Genomic DNA, 25045 nt, shown 5'->3' with positions numbered 1-25045 from the left:
CTTCTGCAGACTTACAAAAGTTTGTTTCAAGTCTGATATTGTCGGCATTTTTTGGTGACTTTGGTTTTGCATAATTTTTTGGGGGTCAATTTTTTTTCCCTATTTTTTTTAAATATACAGCAGAGGAGAGGGGCAATAGAGGCCTAAGAAGAAAAACCCCATCCTGTCATAACGAAGTCCTAGGGCAAATGGTTGCTTTATTGCAGTAATTGGCTTGTGATCACTGCTAGAAACCTGATGTGCTGGTTTCCTGGGAAAGAGGATCCGGCTGGATACTGTCCAGCATGTCCACCACTGTTCCCACTTTGTGGGGCAATTGCGATAGTCGTATAAACCTCTGTTGTCCGCAGGCTGATATCTTGTATGTACCGGTAGTAGAAATGCAGATCGTGTTCCTGTTCAGGGGCTAGAATCATGCCTGGATGATCTTTAGAAGAGATTGGCAAGTCTCATGTGATTAACCAAGGCGCACCTCTCCTTATTACCAATAAAATACTAGTGACAGAATGCGTTTTCTCCTTTATGGTTGGTAGGTCTGGTCATGAGCACAGTAATTATCTTTTTGTGGTGCCAGTGATGAGTGACTATAAAGATATTGCTTAGTACCTCTATGCAGGTATTTTGCCCTGACATCCTTCTGCACATTTGGCCTTCGTGTTCCTGACTTCTGATTTTGTCTTGATGACGTCTGTGTAATGCTAGTGGGATTCTAAAAAGTAGTATAAGGTCCAGCTTATAGACTTTTTTTTTTAACCGCTTTAGTACCACCCTTAGACTTACAGTAAATTGCTTAGGTTTATCCAATATACAGTTATTTTCTAAGAAGCTGCTGTACACAGGCAGTCGAGACTGCTCTGCTGTACACATGTGGGTCGAGACTGCTCTGCTGTACACAGGTAGTCGAGACTGCTCTGCTGTACACAGGTAGTCGAGACTGCTCTGCTGTACACAGGTAGTCGAGACTGCTCTGCTGTACACATGTGGGTCGAGACTGCTCTGCTGTACACAGGTAGTCGAGACTGCTCTGCTGTACACAGGTAGTCGAGACTGCTCTGCTGTACACATGTGGGTCGAGACTGCTCTGCTGTACACAGGTAGTCGAGACTGCTCTGCTGTACACATGTGGGTCGAGACTGCTCTGCTGTACACAGGTAGTCGAGACTGCTCTGCTGTACACATGTGGGTCGAGACTGCTCTGCTGTACACAGGTAGTCGAGACTGCTCTGCTGTACACATGTGGGTCGAGACTGCTCTGCTGTACACATGTGGGTCGAGACTGCTCTGCTGTACACAGGTGGGTCGAGACTGCTCTGCTGTACACATGTGGGTCGAGACTGCTCTGCTGTACACAGGTGGGTCGAGACTGCTCTGCTGTACACATGTGGGTCGAGACTGCTCTGCTGTACACATGTGGGTCGAGGCTGCTCTGCTGTACACATGTGGGTCGAGACTGCTCTGCTGTACACACGTGGGTCGAGACTGCTCTGCTGTACACATGTGGGTCGAGACTGCTCTGCTGTACACATGTGGGTCGAGACTGCTCTGCTGTACACAGGTAGTCGAGACTGCTCTGCTGTACACATGTGGGTCGAGACTGCTCTGCTGTACACAGGTAGTCGAGACTGCTCTGCTGTACACATGTGGGTCGAGACTGCTCTGCTGTACACATGTGGGTCGAGACTGCTCTGCTGTACACATGTGGGTCGAGACTGCTCTGCTGTACACAGGTAGTCGAGACTGCTCTGCTGTACACATGTGGGTCGAGACTGCTCTGCTGTACACAGGTAGTCGAGACTGCTCTGCTGTACACATGTGGGTCGAGACTGCTCTGCTGTACACATGTGGGTCGAGACTGCTCTGCTGTACACAGGTAGTCGAGACTACTCTGCTGTACACATGTGGGTCGAGACTGCTCTGCTGTACACAGGTAGTCGAGACTGCTCTGCTGTACACATGTGGGTCGAGACTGCTCTGCTGTACACATGTGGGTCGAGACTGCTCTGCTGTACACATGTGGGTCGAGACTGCTCTGCTGTACACAGGTAGTCGAGACTGCTCTGCTGTACACATGTGGGTCGAGACTGCTCTGCTGTACACAGGTAGTCGAGACTGCTCTGCTGTACACATGTGGGTCGAGACTGCTCTGCTGTACACATGTGGGTCGAGACTGCTCTGCTGTACACATGTGGGTCGAGACTGCTCTGCTGTACACAGGTAGTCGAGACTGCTCTGCTGTACACATGTGGGTCGAGACTGCTCTGCTGTACACAGGTAGTCGAGACTGCTCTGCTGTACACATGTGGGTCGAGACTGCTCTGCTGTACACATGTGGGTCGAGACTGCTCTGCTGTACACATGTGGGTCGAGACTGCTCTGCTGTACACAGGTAGTCGAGACTGCTCTGCTGTACACATGTGGGTCGAGACTGCTCTGCTGTACACATGTGGGTCGAGACTGCTCTGCTGTACACATGTGGGTCGAGACTGCTCTGCTGTACACACGTGGGTCGAGACTGCTCTGCTGTACACATGTGGGTCGAGACTGCTCTGCTGTACACAGGGGGTCGAGACGGCTCTGCTGTGCACGGGGTGGTCGAGACGGCTCTGCTGTGCACGGGGTGGTCGAGACGGCTCTGCTGTGCACGGGGTGGTCGAGACGGCTCTGCTGTGCACGGGGTGGTCGAGCCGGCTCTGCTGTGCACGGGAGGGGGGGGGGGTGTCGAGACGGCTCTGCTGTGCACGGCGGGGTTGAGATGGCTCTGCTGTGCACAGGGGGTGGGGTTGGTCGAGGCGGCTCTGCTGTGCACGGGGGCTCGAGACGGCTCTGCTGTGCACGTTGGCGGGGGGGTGGGGGTTGTCGAGCCGACTCTGCTGTGCACGGGGGGGTGGGGGTGGTCGAGACGGCTCTGATATGCAGTTAGCATTTCCCTTGTTCCTGAGACTAATACCACCCCCAGTAACAAAGGAAATTCAATGAAAATCAAATGTTTCAATATTTAAATATCCCCCAAACATCTTTTACGACTTTGAGGGCCACAATGTGTATAATAAATGAAGAAATGATTAACAGGTGAAAAAATATGCCTCTGCCATTTCAAATTGATATTACAAGCCCCGCCCCGACCAAGTGTCTAAGTAAAAATATTTTACAGAATGGGAAAAAATTTTTTAAATATATATTTTTGTAATTATTTGACGTTGTAACAGTAAACCAGAGACTCATTTCCTCATTTTTTTCAATCGATAGCGGTACATATCCTAAAGAGAAGAGCATCGATGATAGTGATGAAGCCCCATGTATCACGAATAAAAGAAGCAACATTTATGTGAAGATCTGTTTTTTTTTTTTTCCCCCTTCAGCTTTTACACCTTTTTGTACGAGAAAACCGAAAACTTACAAGGTCAGGAATGGGGGGAAATGGCCCAGTCGTGAACTGGTTAAACTACTGCCATTATTATAAATTGACAAAAGCATCTCCATGTTTTCCGCAGCGATCCAGTGCCGCACCTCCTGCAGCGCTCCCAGCCGTTGCTTACTTATGACGGACATGCCCGCTCTAACATAATGGCTCCATATGGCTGAAGGAGATTGGGGAAAAATGTTTCCAATTTTTATATAACCCCTTCAATAATTAGTGCCTAACTTCTTAATGGGGTAAAATTTGTGAAGTGCTTGTAAAAGCAAGCAACCTTGCTATTTACCGCCTATAAAAATCCTCTCCGTCCCAGGAATGGAGAGATTTTCTATAGTTTACTGCTCGTTGCTTAGCTTATTGGTCACCTCAGCAGTCTGTCAGAGGTGGCTGCTTTCCTATTTGAGTGCCCCTCCTCCGATGCTGCAGAGGTGTGAGCGCTCAGGTCAGTGGTGCGACCATGACGCTGGGCCAAACTGTCAAACTTCAGGAACACCTAGCTCCTCTAGCAAGTAAGAAGTAGGTGTGGAGTGCTTCTGAAGAAAGTTTAGGCAACCCTTTTTTATTTTATTTTTTTTTATAAGTGTTGTGGACAAAAAAAAATATAAAACCTGTATCTCACATGAAAACAAAAGCTCAAGTCTACCATTCACCTGTCCGTTATAACGCAGTCGGGAGTTAAAAGTGTAAAAATGATGAAACCTTAAAGGTAACTCTTCTCTAAGGCTATGTTCACACTTTGCGGATTCCACTGCGGATTTTTCCGCAGCAGAATTCCAAAATCCGCAGTGAAAACCCGTTGCGGTTTTTACTGCGGATTTATCGCGGTTTTTACTGCGTTTTCTTCTGCGGATTTTCATCTGCAGTTTTCTATTGGAGCAGGTGAAAATCCGCAGAAAAGAAGTGACATGCTGCGGAATGTAATCCGCAGCGTTTCCGCGCGGATTTTTCTGCAGCATGTGTCACAGCGTTTTTTGTTTCCCATAGGTTTACATTGGAATGTAAACTCATGGGAAACTGCTGCAGATCCGCAGCGGTCGAATCCGCTGCGGATCCGCAGCAATATCCGCAAAGTGTGAACATAGCCTTAAGGTCCCTTCACCGCATCCTTAATTTCTTATGTTTTTATCATCACAAGGAACAGTGAATGAGCCCAAATATTTGGCCTTGTTATATGTTGAATTATTGTTTTATATTTTTTTCTTTATGCTTTGTATTTTTTATTTGTCTGTTTCCTAGGTTTGTACAAGTTGCGAGGACAATGCAAGTGCTGTAGGGCTCTGCGGGGAATGTGGGGAATGGCTTTGTAAGACTTGTATAGAAGCGCATCAAAGGGTTAAATTCACGAAGGACCACATGATCACAAATAAAGAAGATGTCTCTTCAGGTAAGGTTTCTCTGTTCATTGATAACTTAATGGCTCTGTCAAATCATTAACTGAATACTTTACATTTCTATTCAGATCAGAAATGTAAAGTTCTGAAACTTTGGAAAATATATTTTGTGCTTTTATTTCTCAGATTTGAAGCTTTCTGATTCACAGGTATTTTTATGATCTGTCCTTCCACCTGACGTTTGTTTTTATTAAATGCTTATATTTTGCATTCTCCATTCAAATTTTTTTTTCTTTGTCCTTAGAATTAAAAATGCGCCAAAAAACACTTATTGCTACACTGAATTTTAAGATCATGATGGAAAAAAAGGGGGAAAAAATGCAAGATCACACAGAACTGCACCACAAAAATCTTTTAGCAAAAGTTTTTAAATGTGGATTTTTCATGTGGATTTCATGAAATATATCATCGAGTTTGCTAATTTTATTTTTTGGTGTAGTCATCAATGTTAGATACTTGGAGGTCCGGCATCCACATGGTCAGCTGTATTGATCTCTGGCAGCGTCTGGATGTAAACGGAACGGCTCTGGAACACAGCTTTATTCTGTGTATTGTTCGTAGCAGAGAATTGCAGAGCAAGTCTTATTCAGTAATAATGTTCTAGCTGCATTCGTGATCTATGGTGGTGCAGCGAGTTGCCCCCCTGTCAGTCTGATGCTGCTGACCTAACCCAGAGATGGACAACAGGTGTTACTTTTAGCAGTGCTGACTGAATTGGTAAACAGCAGTGCTTGTCTAGTGCAGATAATTTATCTCAAAAGTACAGGTGATACCTAATAGGTAGAATAACAATGGAGTGGCAGTGCGCATGTCTAACCGCTGCTCCATAGTCTACTGGGCTGCTGGAAAATGCCCAGTGCTGAGCTCATCAGCCTCATAAAGAATTGATGGACCACCGGTTGGTCGTTCGCTCTGCTGCTTCATTGTAACGGAAATAAAAGTGCCACATTCTGCCAATTTGTACAGGTTCCAGGATTGGACCTACCCTCCATCAACCCCCTAGAGATTGGCTCATCACTGGTTGTCACCTATGTGCTCGGATAAGGTTTTAAGTGTCTTCGGCGAGTTCAAAAAATATCTTAAGTCCCAGCGCCTGCATGTCTCGCTCCTATTTGACAGCCGCAGCACATGCAGAGATTGCCTAACAAACGGTCAGTGCATGTACTGTATGTGTTACGGCTGTTGAACAGCTGCTAGACATTCATCTCTGGGGACTCACGCATATTTCTCAAGCACGCCGAAGACTTTTGGTTAGCACACAAGCGTGCTCAGATGAGACGTTATCCAAGCACGCTCACTCATCACTAGTGACCACTTATCTGTACTGGCCAGCCCCTTCAAAGCTGCACTTACACTGCAGGTTAATCGTGAATGAGCACTGTTCAAAACGCTTATTTTACAATTGTGTTGCAGTGTAGCCAGGCTGATGATCACCTGATGAAACTACAGCCAGTAGGTCCATGTAAAAGGACCTGAAGGTCAGAGCTTGGCTACAGCTGTTACCTACTGGCTGCTTGTAATCACTTGTATTCCTTGTACATGTGGGCAGTCATATGGCTCGTGTGCTTCTATTCAATTTGCTGACTAGACTCTTCTGACTGGAGAGAAGTGCATAAGTCAGATGAGACTACTCGGCACATGACCACATATGTGCAAACTGCGCACAACCATTCACATGACAGCACACGGTCATGTTTTGGCAGCCTGCAGGCACACAGAGCAACTGCAGACTTTTCTTTGAAGACCAAATTACCCTGTTAAATTTGGGCAAACACCTAAACTCACCGCTGATGTGACAGCTGGAGCTGCTTCTCTTTGGCACAGCTTTGATGTTAAGTGGTAGTCATGATGTTGCTACCCACAACTGATTTTGCAGGTTTGCTTCAGTCATTGTAGAGCAGTGCCTACTCTCTTCGATAATTTTTCAATTAAAAAAACCGCTTGTAGCAGAAAGTTGTTCCGAATAGAGATACATATTTGAACTCATATCTTCTCACAGTAGGAAATTATCACTCATGTAACGGTTATAGAACTCAAGCAGTGGGTGGTCTGATGTAAGCATCACATAGGAGACACTGACTGCTGTATACATTACACAGGAGACACTGAGACGACACGTGTCTGGTTTGAATTAGTGTAGAATGAAAACGTTTTAGTTTTTCTCATTTCATCAAACCTGATGGCTCGGGAACAGATTTTACTGTAGCAAAGGATTGTGTTCTTATTGTGTGTTCATTTTACTAAAAGATTTCTATGACACTTATTACTTTTCTCTAGAATCCGTGGGAGCGTCAGGGCAGCGTCTAGTTTATTGTCACGTCCATAAACAGGAGCAGCTAAAATTGTTCTGTGAAACCTGTGACAAGCTAACATGTCGTGATTGCCAACTTCTTGAACATAAGGAACACAGGTATGCATGTCTCCTAGTGCCCAAATACTGAGGCTTACTGTTTTAAGTTTGTCTGGCATTAAAGGTTCTCAAGCTTACTATCAACTGTACACATGTAGCCATGAAGGCAACATATGCTTTGTCAACCATGAGACCCCACACAATATTTATGACACCCTTTGAATCTTTGCCCTTTATTGTTTCCAGGTAATAGATGACTTGTGTAGCTAAATTTTTCTTTTTATGCAGTAAGGCAAATGAAGGGTGGCTTTGCGCATTAGATATTTGAAATTTGTTATATCGACTGTCATAGGGTAGCTCTACAATCTTCTGTCAGCAGATGAAGGGGAAAGGAAGGATCTGGGATGTCTGATTTTAGCATAGCATCTATGGCAGATAAGTCACTCTCAGGTGTGATCCACTTAAGATTGCTTTACATTTTATTGTATACTAGGCAAGCAGAAAAACGTAAATGCAATTTTGTTGCTGCTCATATGACTTTCGTGCGCGTGTTGGACTTAGTCTGTGTGCCCACGTTGCAGTTTTTATGCGTTTCCGCTGCTTTTTTTTCCGCAGTGGAAACTCTTGCAAAATGCTTAAAAACGCATTCCCATGCAGTCCTATGGGATTCCGCAGTTGCTTTGCCCATGCTGCGGATTTTCCCGCTGCGGAATCGCATAGCAGTAAAATCCGCAGCATGTTCATTATTTCTGCGAAATCGCGGCGAATCTGCCGCCATAGGATTGCATTGAAACACTCACTTTACGCATGTGGCTATGCCCACCATGCGTAAAGTGAGCGCTTCATGTGCGGATGGTACCCCGGGTTTGGAGGAGAGGAGACTCTCCTTCAGGTCCTGGGTACAATATTCCTGTAAAAAAAAAAAGTAGATACTTAGCTTCTGATGGCTACCGGAGTCCTCTCGCCTCTAAGCGGTGCACGCGGCGGCTTCCGTTCCCAGGGATGCATTGCACGAATCACCTGAGATGTCGCGGTCACGCGACCGTGACGTCACAAAGGTCCTTCGTGCAAAGCATCCCTGGGAAGATCGGGGGGGCCATCGGAAGGTGAGAAATGGCTATATATATATTTTATTGTTTTTAACATTCTATCTTTTACTATTGATGCTGCATAGCATACCAGGAAGGGGGGGGGGAATGCATACCGGCATAGGGAAGAGGGGGGCATGCATATCGGGATAGGGCATATTAAGTAAAGAATTGACGACATTTTTTTTGCTTCAGTTTTATTTTCCTCCTAACTTCCTCCTCTGAAACCTAGGTTCGTCTTATGGTCCGGTGTGTCTTAAAGTCTGAAAAATAGTCATAAAATCCATTAGGCGATTGCAGGTTCAAGTCCACAAAACAGAGAAAAAATACATAAAAATAAATCTAGAAAAAAATATTTTCTTGGCAAAAAATGTCAGCACTCCACATGTGAGATAGTGGAAGAATAGTGGTCTTTATTCACTCATGTATGTGTGATGTTTCGGCTCCTCACACTGTGAGCCTTTCTTAAGCCATGAATTTGGTTTGCGAAAGGCTCACAATTTCAAGAGTTAAAGCATGTGACCAAACATGGATGAATAAAGAGCACAGTGTTTTTTTTCACTGACTCGCGTCTGGAGTGCTGGTCGGTACCCTGAGGCTTTATCAGTTTTGTATAGTGCTGCTTACGTTTGAGGATAGACACAGAAAAATAAACATTTTGAATTACTCTTTCTTTCTCATTTAAATACAAAAATTAATATGTGGTATCGCTGCTTCCGTGAAAGTCCTGTTTTTCCAAATATAAATCTAATTTAACCATTAGATAAAAGCACTAAAGAACATGAATGCCAAAATTGTTTTTGCTTTTTCCTGTCCCTGCAATACTACCAATACCACAAAAATATTACAATATGAAGCAATCAAAACATATCTTTTCCAAAATGTTGTCAATAAAAATGTCCTATCACCACGCAAAAAAAAGCATATACATCTATTGAGGTCTTTCTATGCTATCCAGAGTATTCAGCTCCGGTACAATGCCCACTCTCCTGCTGCAATCCTATTATTATAACATTTTGAGCATTCTCGTGTAACAGATTTCTTGGCATATCTGGAGTTTTCAACCACAGTTTCCATACCCTTTCAACCCTTTTTTGTGCATAAAGTTTTGTTTCTTAGAAAACCTAATTAACAAAATCATAAATCTTGTGAATGATAGAGTAGGGAGATTCCTTTATCTAATGGGAAAAAATATGCTTATTAGGTTGGAATAGGATGCTTGATAGGCCTATTTGAACGATGCTCCATTTCATCCTCCAATAAACTCAAGATACAGATTTTAGAATTTGCATGTAGGACTGTCATTTTCGCTGTGAAGATTACCAATAACTGTGCTTCAGAATGTTCTCAGGTCTGAACATTCCCACATCATCTGCATCAGGTTAGCATTTGCTACATTAGGGTATGTGTCCACGGTCCAGAATCCCAGCGCTTTCTTCGCAGCGGATACCCCGCTCTGCCCAAAGAGCTGCCCCCTTTTGTGGGCGCGGTGATTCCGCATGTGTTCATTCTATACATAGACTGTTATTTATCTTTCGGAGCCACCTGCGTGTTTGTACGCGTAACATCTGGACGCTGTGGATTGGACACTGCAGCTGTACTCAGCATCTAATCCACAGCAAATGCGGAAGGAGTACGCCTCGTGGAAACATAGCCTTACAAGGGAACACTAAAATACCACATTCTAGATATCACTGAATGAAATATTCTAGTTGCAAATCTCTATTCATTGCATATTGGAAGGCATTAACAACAATAAAACACAAAAATGATCAATGTAAATCAAACCTACTAGCCCATAGTCAAGGCCAGGCTGATCCAACTTCAGTGGAATTGCCTCAAGACAAGGAAATGATGCTCAGTAGTATGCGTGGCCTCCAGGTGCCTGTATGACCGTCCTACAACGTCTGGGCATGGTCCTGATGAGTCTGCGGATGTTCTCCTGAGGGATCTCCTCCATGATCTGGATTAAAGCATCAGTCAACTCCTGAACAGTCTCTGCTCCAGGTGGTGTTTATGGTTAGAACGAAACCTGATGTCTCAGATTGGACTTGGGTCTGGGGAACGGGCAGGCCAGTCCATAGTATCAATGCCTTCATGCAGGAACTGCTGACACACTTCAGCCGCATGAGGTCTAGCATTGCCATAAAGTGCTCAAAAAAATAAAGGGAATGCTTACATTCACACTTATGTGAAATCGCCCTGTCCAGTTATGAAACATCACTAATTGTGAATCAATTTCTCCTGCTGTTTTGCAAATGGCACAGTCAACAGGTAGAAGTGATAGGCAATTAGCAAGACAACCCCCTATAAAGGTGTGGTTCTGCAGGTAGTGACCACAGAACATTTCTCTGTTCTCACCCTTTTTGGCTGTTTTGGTCAATTTTGCATTTTGTAATTTCTCTCACCTCTAGATGTACAGTAGCATGAGACGGTGTTTTTACAACCCACAGAAGTTGCTCAGGTAGCGCACCTCATCCAGGATGGCACATCAATGTGAGATGTGGTAAGAAGGGTAGCTGTGTCTGTCCGCACAGTGTCCAGGGCATGTAGCAGATATGAGGAGACAGGCCAGTACACCAGGAGTCGTGGAGGGGGCCATAGGTGGGCAACAACCCAGCAGCAGGACCGCTAGCTCCTCCTTTGTGCTAGGAGGAGCCGTGCCAGAGCCCTGCAAAATAACCTCTAGCAGGTCACTAACATCCATGTGTCTGCTCAGTCTGTCAGAAACAGACTCCATAAGGGTGGTATGAGGGCCTGATGCCCACAAGTGGGAGTTGTGCTTACAGCCCAACACTGTGCAGGCTGACTGCCATTTACCAGAGAACACCAAGAATGGCACATTCGACATTGGCGCCATGTGCTCTTCACGGATGTGATCAGGTTCACAATGAGCACGTGTGACAGACGTAACAAAGTCTGGAGACTCCATGGAGAACGTTCTGCTGCCTGCAACATGCTCCAGCATGACCAGTTTGGCAGTGGGCCAGTAATGGTGTGGGGAGGATAATAATTTGGAGGGTCGCACAGACCTCTATATGCTAGCCATAGGGTACCCTAATTGCCAGTGGGTACCCTAATTGCCAGTAGGTACCAGTTTGAGATCCTCTCACCCATTGTTAAGACCATATGCTTGTTCACTGGGCCCTGGGTTCCTTTTCATGCATGGTAATGCTACGCCTCATGTGGCTGAAGTGAAGTTCCTGCATGATGAAGGCATTGATGCTATGGACTGGCCTGCCAGTTCCCCAGACCTGAATTCAATCGAGCACATCTGGAACGTCATGACGTCTTCCATCCTCCAACGCCATGTTGCACCACAGACTGTCCAGGAGTTGACTGGTGCGTTAATCCAGGTCTGGGAGGAGATCCCTCAGGAGACCATCTGCTGCCTCATCCAGACCATGTCCAGGCGATGTAGTGTGGTTGTACAGGCACATGGAGGCCACACACACTACTGAACATCATTCCCTTGTCCACTGAACCTGGATCAACCTGTAATTCGATTTTCCACTTTGATTTTAAGTATCATTCCAAATCCAGACCTCCATGGAATATTAAATTTGATTTACATTGATCATTTTTGTTTTCAACACATTCCACTATGTAATGAATAAAGATTTGCAGCTAGAATATATCATTTAGTGATATCTAAGATGTGGTATTTGTGTTCCCTTTATATTTTTGAACAGTGTATGTTGTTTAAATCAGGTTTTTGTATTCATTGTCATTTTGTGATAATCTTTAGAGGAAAGCTACAGTCAAACCTTTTTTCTGGTTACTGCTCATAATGCAGTGTTGTGTTATCAGTTTTTTTCAAGTTATCTTATGCTATCTTATTAAGGGGTCTGCAAGCAGGGTATCTCTTATCAACTAGGTATTGTACAATCTTATCTCCTCACATGCTATGGAAGGGTGGACAATGCCCCAAGACCAGAAAATACTGTCTACTACTACAGCGGTTTTTGCTTTAACATATCTGTATTCAGTACTGTGAAATAGTTTGTTTTAGGCAGGTGTATAAAACATTTCTGCTAAGTAAGAGTGATTGAAAAAAAGTTTCTAGTTTTATTTCTATCAGTTACAGAAACACTCTTAAAATCGTATATTTTGCTAAACCTGTCTAAGTGCGTGTTGTAATGCAATAAGATAATTACCGATTGTCTTCAACGGTTTCCAACACTACTTCGGTCAACTTCACTTATGTGACTGAAGTTCCGACTAAACAGGTTACATATGGACCTGTCCAGAGACACTCAAGGGGTTTCCATTTTATATATTTAAAGGGAACCTTTCACCAACAAAATCAATGGTGAGGTAAGCTCACCGTCATCAGGGGCTTATCTACAGCATTCTGTAATGCTGTAGATAAGCCGCCGATGTAGCCTGAAAGAGGAGAAAAAGAGGTTAGATTATACTCGCCCAGGGGCGGTCCTGCTCCGATGGGTGTCTCAGGTCCGGAACAGCGCCTCCCATCTTCATTCCATGACGTCCTCTTCTGGTCTTCAGGCTGCGGCTCTGGCGCAGGCGTACTTTGTCTTCCCTGTTAAGGGCAGAGCAAAGTACTGCAGTGCGCAGGTGCCGGAAAGGTCAGAGAGGCCCGGCGCCTGCACACTGCAGTACTTTGCTCTGCCCTTAACAGGGCAGACAAAGTACGCCTGCGCCGGAGCCGCGGCGTAAAGACCAAAAGAGGACGTCATGTAATGAAGATAAAAGGGGCCGGAGCGGACCTGAGACACCCATTTGACAGGACCGCAGTAGGACCGCCCCTGGGTGAGTATAATATAACGTCTTTTTCTCCTCTTTCAGGATACATCGGGGGCTTATCTACAGCATTACAGAATACTGTAGATAAGCCCCTAATGACGGTGAGCTTACCTCACCAAAGATTTTGGGGGTGACAGGTTCCCTGGGACACTTTTCAGCTGTAATAGGATTGCTAAGCTAGTCTTGCTGTCAAGATGTGGATAAATAGCCTTTTATGTAATTATGCTAATGATTTCTAGCAGGCTCCGGGGCGTGCGGTGATTAAAAGAAAACCCTGCCTCCGCTTTTCTCTATACTATGACCCTCTCTCATGCCCATCACACCGACCTGAGACGTGCAGTTGTGCTGGGATCCCATGCATGTGCCCTGCACTTCCTCGACTATCGGTACCTCTTCTTTCTTTTATGGTCCGGTTCTTGTGCACAGGCACGGCGCACAAGAACCCTGAATACACTGACCAGAGAACGAAAAAATACAGATTGTCGAGCGAGTGCAGGGTGCATGCGTGGGATTTGGAGCCACAACTCCACATCACAGGTCAGTATAATGGGAGGGGGGTTATAGTATAATGAAGAGAGAGGCCCCCGGAGCCTGGAAGAAATCATTTAAAATATTTTTTTTCTCTACATCTAGACAGCAACTATGAGGCATACAGGTAAGACCAGGTTAACATTTCTATTACCTTTATGCCCATAGTAATGGCTGAAGTGTGTCCCAGGGGTGACAGATTCCCTTTAAGAACTGTACATATTTTTTCAGTTAATGGTCTATATTTTAAATTTGTATGGTTGTATAGCACATGGTTTTTGGGGCAGATAGGCTCCTTTTTTTATTTCTCCTTATTTTCTGTTTCAGGCATAAGTTTGCCCATGTAGTACTAGTAATCATTCTCTGTTGTGCCTTTCAGATGCGCTTAGGTTGTTAATGTATTGATATTAGTTATGCATATGCAGTTTTGAGTAATAGCACCATTTGGCTTCCCTGCACATGATATATGGTGTGCGCATTGCCTATAGCGGCAGTAATCTTTCAGCAGTGGCAGCACAATCACTGTATTGTGAAAAGGTCTTCGTTTAGCGGAGCCAATTCTGAGCAAAGTCTCATCATTCACAATTGCCTCTGGGTAATGTTAAAATAAGGGGAATAAATGATTAGAATAGCAGTAGCAATGACAGCTGGATGGAAAAAAAAAAAAGAATTTTAGTTTTTTTTTTTTTTTTTTTCATTTTTATTATTAACAGGGTTTTCCCACAAATTACATTTATGTATCCATAGGATAGGTTTTTAATAGTGATGTGCGAATATACTCGGTGTCCTCTGAGTATTTTTTAGTGCTCGGAGATTTAGTTTTCATCGCCGCAGCTGAATGATTTACAGCTGCTAGCCAGCATAAGTACATGTGGGGGTTACCTGGTTGCTAGGGAATCCCCACATGTAATCAAGCTGGCTAAGAGATGTAAATCATTCAGCTGCGGCAATGAAAACTAAATCTCCAAGCACTTAGAAATACTCGGAGGACACCCGAGCGTGCTCGAGAAATCTCGAGTAACGAGTATATTCGCTCATCACTAGTCTTTGATCCTACTCCTGGGACCCCCTTGTTCACTAGATCAAGATCTCTAGTTCCCTGATCCTCTTCACTGCACAACCACAGTAAAGAGAAGTGTGCATGGAGCGGCAGTCAAGCCTGCGTTCTGCACTCACTTCAAAGCCCGTTACCATCAGAGAAGTGAGTGTTAGTTTTGGCATTGATGGCTCATCTAACCATTATGTTAAAGGGAATCTGATGGCAGCATAATTCGGACACAGGCTGTGTTGGGTCATCCATTTATGTTTTACTATGAGGTGCTATAGCATCTCAGAACAACCATACTTAAAGCGAACCTGTCACTAGGTTTGGCTGATGTCGTCAGGTAAGGCTACCACGTTTCAGGCCTGATATACAGCATTCATCCACACTGTCTCCCTGGCATTGTGCTCCTACTGTTGAGGGCAGAGTAAAGCACTGTAGTGCTCAGGTGCCAGGAAAAGTCAAGAGGCCTGGCGCATGTGCACTGCAGTACTTTATTCTGCCCTGTTCATGGCAGAGATGTACGCCTGCACAGGAGCCTGACCTGGGGAGACTGTGTGGATGATGTAGGTATGCTTCGTCCACACGAAGCAAGGAGTGCAGAATTCGTAAGAAGATGGGAGGCGCTGGACAAAGAACATTGACACCACTCGGACTGGACTGTCCCGCTGGTGAGTATATAATGAAATATCTTTTCCTTCTCTTTCAAGTTGGGATGGTGCAGATTTACAGTTTTCTATCATGCTGTATATCAGGCCTGAAAGGTAGTGGCCTTACTTAGTGACAGGTTGCCTTTAAATACATACAACTTCTGTGACGCTTTGGAGAGCTGGTGTAATCAATGGTACGGCCTCCAAATCAATGTATAATTGAGCTAGAAGTGTATGTGTAATGAAGACTGCAGGGGTTTAGCTGCCATACATTGTCACCCAGCCCCTTATTTTCAGGTTTATGACATTGGAGATGTACTGCTTTTGCAATCAAAGTTTACCAGAAGTCGTTTTTCAACACTGCAGTACCAGGCTGTATGTTGTTACTGTGAACAGTCTATATCGCCTGCAGCGTTTTTGGACTTGTCTCCCACCAAGCACATCTAGAATGTCATTAGTTTGCAATTGGAAAAGGAGCTGCCAGCAGTGGATCTTGATGATTTGCTCATGTGCATTCAGTGTGGCAGAACATTCCTCAGACAGCCAAAACTAACCGCATTGATAATATGCCAAGGCCTTTAAGTGCCTGTAATTTTGCACATGATGCTCATGCTCAAAACTGAATAAATTGAAATGTTTGAAAATCTAATTTGTCTTTTCATAATTGACACATTCTTGTTGTGTCTATTGATCCTTTGTTTTCTATAATCCCGCAACTTTTCCTTCTTGATGTTGCAGTTTCAATGCTGACAAGTGTATGTTGCGACCAAAAAAATAAATTCTCTTAAGTCGCACTACTTTGTAAATGTAGATAAAAGATTAGAAAAGACAGAGAAATGGTATTTCCATCTGCAGCCGTTGTAGATATTTAATACGAGATGTTTATCAGCCATAAGGAACCATCGTCTGCATCTTGGAAAGGGTTTAAAGGTAATACTGTGTCTTGGGCGTTCTTTGTGACAGTGTAAATAATAAGGATTACTCTCTTATCAGATACCAATTTTTGGAGGAGGCCTTTCAGAACCAGAAGGGTGCTATTGAGAGCCTTTTGATTAAGCTCTTGGAAAAAAAGAATTATGTTCACTTTGCTGCTCATCAGGTTCAGAACAGGTAAATTTATATTTTTCTAATACTTGAATAAGAAATGTTAAAAATCCTATTAACTTGTTTCTTTTCCAAAGATTTTATTTGGATTTTAAAATAGCAGGCAAGAAAAGGGAATAAGGGCGGGATAGGACGGGGTGGGGAGGGGGGGGGGGAGGGGAAAGAAGGGAGGGGCATAGGGAAAAATAGCAATGCAACATTATAGCAACAGTGATATACACTTATAGGGTACATAATGTCCAGGTCATAAGGTTTAAACGAAACAACTGCGAACGAACGCATAGACAAATAAACGAGAGATTGCAAGCCAATTAAGGCCAATCATATGTGAGCAAATATTTAACAAGGATTGAACCGTTAGTGCACGGAATATACAATTAAATGGTATTGCACCTAGAATTTGGTGGTGAGGGAATTAAGTAATGGGGGACGGAAAGGCCATGTCCCATTTGTTCCATTTTTTGTAAAATCTTGCAAACTGATTGCTAATCAAAGCAAATTTCAATTCATGTGATCTGTGTTGCTGGACTAGGTGTAGGATAACCTCTGGATTTGGCAGTATTTTGTTTTTCCAGTGGAAAGTGATGAGATTTTTTGCTACAAGACAAAGATGAATAAAAATGGGTTGGAGTGCCAAGTCTAGTTCGTCCAAGTTAAGGGAAAGAAGGGCCATTTGAGGTGTGAGGGTTAAAGTTTTGTTAGAGAGTTTATTGAGAGTGGTAGAGATCCAAGACCAGACTATTTTGACTCTAGGACATTCCCAAAGCATATGTAATAGGTCTCCCTTGAAGCCGCAGTCTCTCCAGCAAAGGGGTGAGGATGAGTTTGAAGGACCGAAGTGTGCTAATTTTCCCGGGTAAGGTACCAATTACTAATAGTTTTAAAGTATGTTTCTTGAAGTGGGAATGAGATTGTGGAGTTGCACGTTTTGGAGAGAGCTTCTAAGCTGTTAGACTTCATGTATAAAACCAAGTGTCCATGCCACTTTTGCCAATAAAGAGTTTTTTTTTTTTTCCCCCACCATAGTTAGGGCCTTTACTGGGACGACATTTGTGTCCATTTTTGATCATTTTCCCAAAAGCCCAAGTTCTGTTTTTTCCCTGCTAAAGAAAATGCTAACGTTACTGACTCTTTTGCTGTAAAAAAAAAAAAAAAAAGATAAATGACAGCTATAGCTATAATGTATAGAGAAACCTCAAAAGTTGGGGAAAAATTACATTTAATATAATCGACATGCCTGCTTATATTGGGTATATGTTTTTTTGTGTTTGAATTTTTTTTTTTTCTGGTGAAGTCTAAACATTTATCTTTGATGCCCCCAAAACAGTGCAACTTTCTTTTTTTAGCTATCGTGGGAACTACTACAAAGAAATTGCATCTTTTATTCTTTGGTTACCGTATATACTCGAGTATAAGCTGAAACCCCCCCCCCCCCACCCCCCCTTAATTTTGCCACAAAAAACTGGGAGAACTTAATGACTTGAGTATAAGACTAGGGTGGGAAATGCAGCAGCTACCGGTAAATGTCAAAAGTAAAAATAGATACCAATAAAAGTAAAATTGATTGAGACGTCAGTAGGTTAAGTGTTTTTGAATATCCATATTGAATCAGGAGCCCCATATAATGCTCCATAAAGTTTATGATGGCCCCATAAGATGCTCCATATTAAAATATGCCCCATATAATCCTGCATAAAGGTTAATAAACGCCCTATAACATGCTCCATAGACACATTTGCCCCATATAATGCTGCACAAATGCTGATTATGGCCCCATAAGATGCTCTATAAAGATATTTGCCCCATATAGTGCTGCACAAACGTTATGGCCCCATAGATGCTCCATACAGACACTTGCCCCATTTGCTGTGGCTGCGATAAAAAATAAATAAATCACTTACTCACCTCTCCGTCGCACAGGCCCCTGGCACCTTCAATAGTCACCTGCTCCTCGTTCCGGCGCCACTCCATGTTCAGCACTGACGTTCAGCAGAGGGCGCGCACTCAATACGTCACCACGCCCTCTGACCTGAGTGCCACTGCTGAAGACAGAGCGGCGGCTGGAATGAGGAAAGGCAACTATCGCGCAGCGCTCCCCTCCCGAATATACTCACCTGCTCCTGGCGCTGTGCGGTCCCTGCTTCCCCGACGCCGCAGCTTCCTCCTGTACTGAGCGGTCACCGTTACCGCTCATTACAGTAATGAATATGTGGCTCCACCTCTATGGGAGGTAGAGCCGCATATTCGTTACTGTAATGAGCGGTACCATGTGACCGCTCAGTACAGGAGGAAGCTGCCCGCGCCGGGAAGCAGGGACTGCGCCAGGAGCAGGTAAGTATAATTACACAGCCCCCACACCCCCTCACCTGCGGACCCCTGGGTATGACTCGAGTATAAGCCGAGAGGGGGACTTTCAGCCCAAAAAAGTGGGCTGAAAATCTCGGCTTATACTCGAGCATATACGGTATTTTAAGTTAAAAGGGGTTGTTGAGATTTTTGCAAAACTGTCTAAAGGGAGGGAATGTGTTTAACACAATTATCCCAACATTGACAGTGCATTGATTTCGATGAGCACCATGAAATGCCTTAATTTTTCTGTTGTGGTGGTACTTCTATTAAAAAGACTACTCTCCTGGTTTTCTAGCTAATCATTAGTACGCCCAGTAGTGAGGAGCCCTACAATCAATTTAATTTGAAGCTACTATCAAGGGGTTGTCAAAAGTGGACAGTCCCTTTATAAATTATGACTTAAATTGATAGCACAGGATCCCTCCCCTTTCCCTCTTGCTCATATAGACATGGTTTATATTAAATCTCCGTTATTGTTTTGTGTGTTCTGCAGGATAAAAGAAGTGAATGAAACTAATAAAAGAGTGGAACAGGAAATTAAAGTTGCTATCTTCACCTTAATAAATGAAATTAATAAGAAGGGCAAATCTCTTTTACAGCAGCTGGAGGTATGAGACATTTTTATTTTCTTTCCTATCCATTTTTGTGTTTTGATAAATGATTTTATATTATAAAGAAGAAAAAAAATCTATATTATCAAAATAATTCAACATTCTAAGATGTGCACAGAGAATTGTGAACCGGAGAAACCTAAAGAAGCCCTTTCATTTTTTTTTCCCTTCAACTGCACCCCTCCTCCACACCTGATTATCTACCACCCTGCTCTTCTTGTATGCACTTGTTTCCATGAATTTAAACCCCCTGTTTCCTTCCCTTCAGCCTTAAAGATGTAGTCCTGGTTTGACACGAAAGTCTGCAGCCACTCTGTGACTGCAGACGGGCGAATCCTCACAACGCACTCTGGATTCTTCGGTGCCGGCATTGGGAACATGAGTGCAATATGCATACTCCCTTCCGTACTCTCACTGCATCTGCACGGCCTTGCTCAATACCAGTGAATTGAGCGAGGCTGTGTACGTCTAGCTGGAATGTGACCGGAGGTATGCATATTATTTTCCTATGTTATAAAAAAACCCAATAGATTATCACTAAACAGTCAGGAGACTGAACTGTCATCTACTCCATTATAATTGTGTGCTGCTAGCTGTGTCATCTTAATCATCAGCTATGTTAAAGAAATTTCTGTCCTGCCTTGTGGAGAAAGTGTTTTGGTACATTCCATGAAATTTTATCATATATAAAGTTCTGGTAACTGAGATGGGTGAATCCCTGAAGAGATCATAGTGATGGTCAAAAGTATTGACACCCCTGCAATTCTGTCTGATAATACTCTTCCTGAAAATGATTGCAAACACAAATTCTTTGGTATTATTATCTTCATTTAATTTGTCTTAAATGAAAAAACACAAAAGACAATGAAGCAAAAAGCAAAACATTGATCATTTCACACAAAACTCCAAAAATGGGCCAGACAAAAGTATTGGCACCCTCAGCCTAATACTTGGTTGCACAACCTTTAGCCAAAATAACTTCGACCAACCGCTTCCGGTAACCATCAATGAGTTTCTTACAATGCTCTGCTGGAATTTTAGACCATTCTTCTTTGGCAAACTGCTCCAGGTCCCTGATATTTGAAGGGTGCCTTCTCCAAACTGCTATTTTTAGATCTCTCCGCAGGTGTTCTATGGGATTCAGGTCTGGATTCATTGCTGGCCACCTTAGAAGTCTCCAGTGCTTTCTCTCAAACCATTTTCTAGTGCTTTTTGAAGTGTGTTTTGGGTCATTGTCCTGCTGGAAGACCCATGACATCTGAGGGAGACCCAGCTTTCTCACACTGGGCCCTACATTATGCTGCAAAATTTGTTGGTAGTCTTCAGAGTTCATAATACCATGCACACGGTCAAGCAGTCCAGTGCCAGAGGCAGCAAAGCAACATCAGGGAACCTCCGCTATGTTTGACTGTAGGGACCGTGTTCTTTTCTTTGAATGCCTCTTTTTCTCCTGTAAACTCTGTTGATGCCTTTGCCCAAAAAACTCTACTTTTGTCTCATCTGACCATAGAACATTCTTCCAAAACGTTTTAGGCTTTTTTTAGGTAAGTTTTGGCAAACTCCAGCCTGGCTGTTTTATGTCTCGGTAAGAAGTGGGGTCTTCCTGGGTCTCCTACCATACAGTCCCTTTTCATTCAGACGCCGACGGATAGTACGGGTTGACACTGTTGTACCCTCGGACTGCAGGGCAGCTTGAACTTGCTTGGATGTTAGTCTATGTTCTTTATCTAACATCCGCACAATCTTGCGTTGAAATCACTTGTCAATTTTTCTTTTCGTCCACATCTAGGGAGGTTAGCCACAGTGCCATGGGCTTTAAACTTCTTGATGACACTGCACACGGTAGACACAGGAACATTCAGGTCTTTGGAGATGGACTTGTAGCCTTGAGATTGCTCATGCTTCCTCACAATTTGGTTTCTTAAGTCCTCAGACAGTTCTTTGAGCATGGAGAAAAGAGAGAAAACCAATGTGGTATACACAAGGACACAGGACAGAAGTTGAGTCAACTTTAATCCATGTCAACTGGCTGCAAGTGTGATTTAGTTAGTGCCAACACCTGTTAGGAGCCACAGGCAAGTTACAGGTGCTGTTAATTACACAAATTCGAGAAGCATCACATGATTTTTTGAACAGTGCCAATACTTTTGTCCACCCCCTTTTTTATGTTTGGTGTGGAATTATATTCAATTTGGCTTTAGGACAATTCTTTTTGTGTTTTTTCATTTAAGACAAATTAAATGAAGATAATAATACCAAATAATTTGTGTTTGCAATCATTTTCAGGAAGAAAATTAGTATTATCTGACAGAATTGCAGGGGTGTCACAACTTTTGGCCATGACTGTAAGCCTTGAATTCCCAGGGGGGTCACCATGTGGTCACATGACCTAAATTGCATCATATACGATGAATCCGACTGAAAGAGACAACTAAATTAGGTAACATTAGCTGAGTTATATATATGACAAGCTGCTGCATGAGATATACCATCGACAGATAATGGAGGTGGCTGACATGGAGAAATCCTACCAATGGCTGGAGAAAGCTGGACTCCAAGACAGCATAAAGGCACTAATAGCGGCACATCCATAGAAGCAGGTATCTACCACAGAAGACAAGACCCAAGGTGCAGTCTCTGCAAAGAAACCTCCGAAACCGTGCAACACATAGTGGCAGCATGCAAAATGCAAGCAGGAACAGCGTATACCGAACGCCACAATCAAGTAGCGGGAATTGTATACAGGAACATCTGCACAGCATATGGGAGACCCCAGAGAAAGGTATTGGCTAACCAACCAGACATTGTGATAAGTTCCATCCAACTACCACCCTATAACCTGCCTTACAACAACATGGAAGCTCCTGTCAGGCATCATAGCCTCCAAGCTACAGAAACATATCACCCAGTACATGAATCCAGCTCAGAAAGGCATTTGGCTTACACCAGAGGCTCTCAGCACCAGCTCCTAATAGAGCAGTCGCTCAAGACTCAAGATCCAGACAGACCAATCTCCGCACAGCCTGGATTGACTACAAGAAAGCCTATGACTTAGTGCCACACACATGGATCTGTGAATGCTTGGCTCTCTACAATGTCAACGTGAAATTAAGAACCTTCCTCAGAAACTCAATGGGACTATGGAGAACAACATTGGAAGTCAATGCAAGACAACTAGCATAAGTCACCATCAAATACGGCATATACCAAGATGATGCACTGTCCCCATTGCTGTTCTGCATAGGCTTGAACCTCTTTAGTCAGATAATTTGAGTCTGGAATGGCTGGAAAAAGCTGGTCTCCCGAGACAGCACAGAGGCACTAATCATATCGGCACAAGAGCAAGCACTAAATACCATATCCATAGAAGCAGGAATCTACCACACAAGACAAGACCCAAGGCACACACTTTGCAAAGAAGCAGTCCAACACAGTGACAGGATGCAAAATGCAAGCAGGAACAGCGTATACCGAACGCCGCAACCAAGTAGTGGGAATTGTATACAGGAACATCTGCACAGCATGTGGACTAAGGGTACCGTCACACTATACGATTTACCTACGATCACGACCAGCGATATGACCTGGCCGTGATCGTAGGTAAATCGTAGTGTGGTCGCTGGGGAGCTGTCACACAGACAGCTCTCCATCGACCAACGATGCCGAGGCCCCTGGGTAACCAGGGTAAACATCGGGTAACTAAGCGCAGGACCGCGCTTAGTTACCCGATGTTTACCCTGGTTACAAGCGTTAAACTAAAAAAAAACAAACAGCACATACTTACATTCTGGTGTCCGTCAGGTCCCTTGCAGTTTCTGCTTCCCGCACTCTGACTGCCGGCCGTAAAGTGAAAGTGAAAGCACAGCCGCTGTGCTCTGCTTTCACTTTACGGCCGGCAGTCACAGTGCTGGAAGCAGACGGCAAGGGACCTGACGGACACCAGAATGTAAGTATGTGCTGTTTGTTTTTTTTTAGTTTAACGCTTGTAACCAGGGTAAACATCGGGTAACTAAGCGCGGTCCTGCGCTTAGTTACCCGATGTTTACCCTGGTTACAAGCGAACGCATCGCTGGATCGCATCGCTAGATCGGTGTCACACACACCGATCTAGCGATGACAGCGGGAGATCCAGCGATGAAAGAAAGTTCTAAACGATCCGCTACGACGTACGATTCTCAGCAGGATCCCTGATCGCTGCTGCGTGTCAGACACAGCGATATCGTAACGATATCGCTGGAACTTCACGAATCGTACCGTCGTAGCGATCGAAATGTTATAGTGTGACGGTACCCTAAGTCCTGATGGGAGACCCCAGAGCAAGCGGTGGAGAATGAAAGGGATAAAATCTTGTAAAATATCTTGGAGAGAGTTCTTAATGACATTGTCTGTCTGTATGGCTGGCTTCAAAACATAGAGGACTCGGAAACAGGCAACATTGAGGACTGTAGACGGAGTGGTCAACCAGCAGATGAAGCACACATCATGCTTCCCTTTGAAATCAGAAGACGTCCAGCAATTCCATCATCTCACAACTCACAGAAAAAAATGTTGGGAATCCGTTACACAAAAGTACTCTTCTGAAAAATCTTGCCAGAAGAGACTTGTAACCCCTTCACGACATGATGTAAGCGTACGTTATATGTTGTGTCCCTGCATTGGATGCGGGTTCGTAAGATAAGCTTTTATTTTCCCACCACATGATGGCTGATTTCATCTGCCCATCCCACCTCCTCCCCAACGTCACCACCACACTAATCCCATCCCTAACCCATCTCTTCAACCTATCGCCAACTTCTGGTACCTTCCCCACTGCTTTCAAACATGCCACAATCACACCTATCCTCAAAAAGCCATCACTTTACCCCAAACCTATGTCCAGCTATCGCCCCATATCTTTGCTCCCATTTGCATCCAAACTCCTTGAGCAGCACGTCCATGCTGAACTTTCCTCTCACTTTGCATCTATCTCTCTCATCGACAACCTACAATCTGGCTTCCGTCCCCACCATTCCACTGAGACTGCCCTGACCAATATTACTAACGACTTGCTTACAGCCAAAGCTAACAAACAATTCTCTATACTCCTTCTAGACCTGTCCTCTGCCTTCAACACAGTTGACCACTGCCTCCTACTACAGATCCTCTCTTCCTTTCGGGGTCAAAGACCTTACCCTATCTTGGATCTCCTCATACCTTACCAACCGCACATTTAGAGTTTCCTACTCCCATACTACCTCTTCATCTCACCCCCTCTCTGTTGGTGTCCCTCAAGGCTCTGTCCTTGGGCCCTTACTCTTCTCAATCTATACACTCGGCCTGGGACAACTCATAAGGTCCTATGGCTTCCAGTACCATCTATATGCTGATGACGCTCAGATCTACCTCTCTGGCCCAGATGTCACCTCTCTGCTCTCCAGAGTATCTATCAGCCATATCCTCATTCTTCTCCTCTCCATTCCTCAAGCTCAATGTGGACAAATCTGAGCTAATTATCTTTCCTACATCACGCATATCTTCCCGACCTGATCTATCTGTCAAAAGAAATGAAATAACACTTTCCCCTGTCCCCAAAATCCGCTGCCTCGGAGTAACCCTGGATTCTACCCTGTCCTTCAAACCGCACATCCAAGCTCTCGCCACCTCCTGTCGCCTCCAGCTCAAAAATATTTCTAGAATCCGTCCTTTCCTCAACCCTCACTCTACCAAAATGCTTGTGCATGCCCTAATCATCTCCCGCCTTGACTACTGCA

The 25045-nt window shown here is 44.1% G+C and overlaps 1 protein-coding gene across 4 annotated transcripts in view; it reads left to right on the top strand.

Moving 5' to 3' along the window:
- Nucleotides 1-25045, top strand: part of TRIM33 (tripartite motif containing 33) — a 218403-nt gene that overhangs the window by 98363 nt on the left and 94995 nt on the right. For all 4 annotated transcript variants that reach the window (XM_069756114.1, XM_069756113.1, XM_069756116.1 and 1 more), the window contains exons 3-6: nt 4652-4799; nt 7084-7216; nt 16225-16341; nt 19178-19292. In XM_069756114.1, coding sequence (XP_069612215.1) covers nt 4652-4799; nt 7084-7216; nt 16225-16341; nt 19178-19292 — 513 coding nt within the window. The remainder of the gene's footprint in view (nt 1-4651; nt 4800-7083; nt 7217-16224; nt 16342-19177; nt 19293-25045) is intronic.

This window comes from Ranitomeya imitator, chromosome 3 (genome assembly GCF_032444005.1).
Source record: "Ranitomeya imitator isolate aRanImi1 chromosome 3, aRanImi1.pri, whole genome shotgun sequence".
In the NCBI taxonomy this organism is placed as follows: Eukaryota; Metazoa; Chordata; class Amphibia; order Anura; family Dendrobatidae; genus Ranitomeya; species Ranitomeya imitator.
Note: the sequence above shows the minus strand (reverse complement) of the source record. Positions and strands in the feature narration are given on the sequence as shown.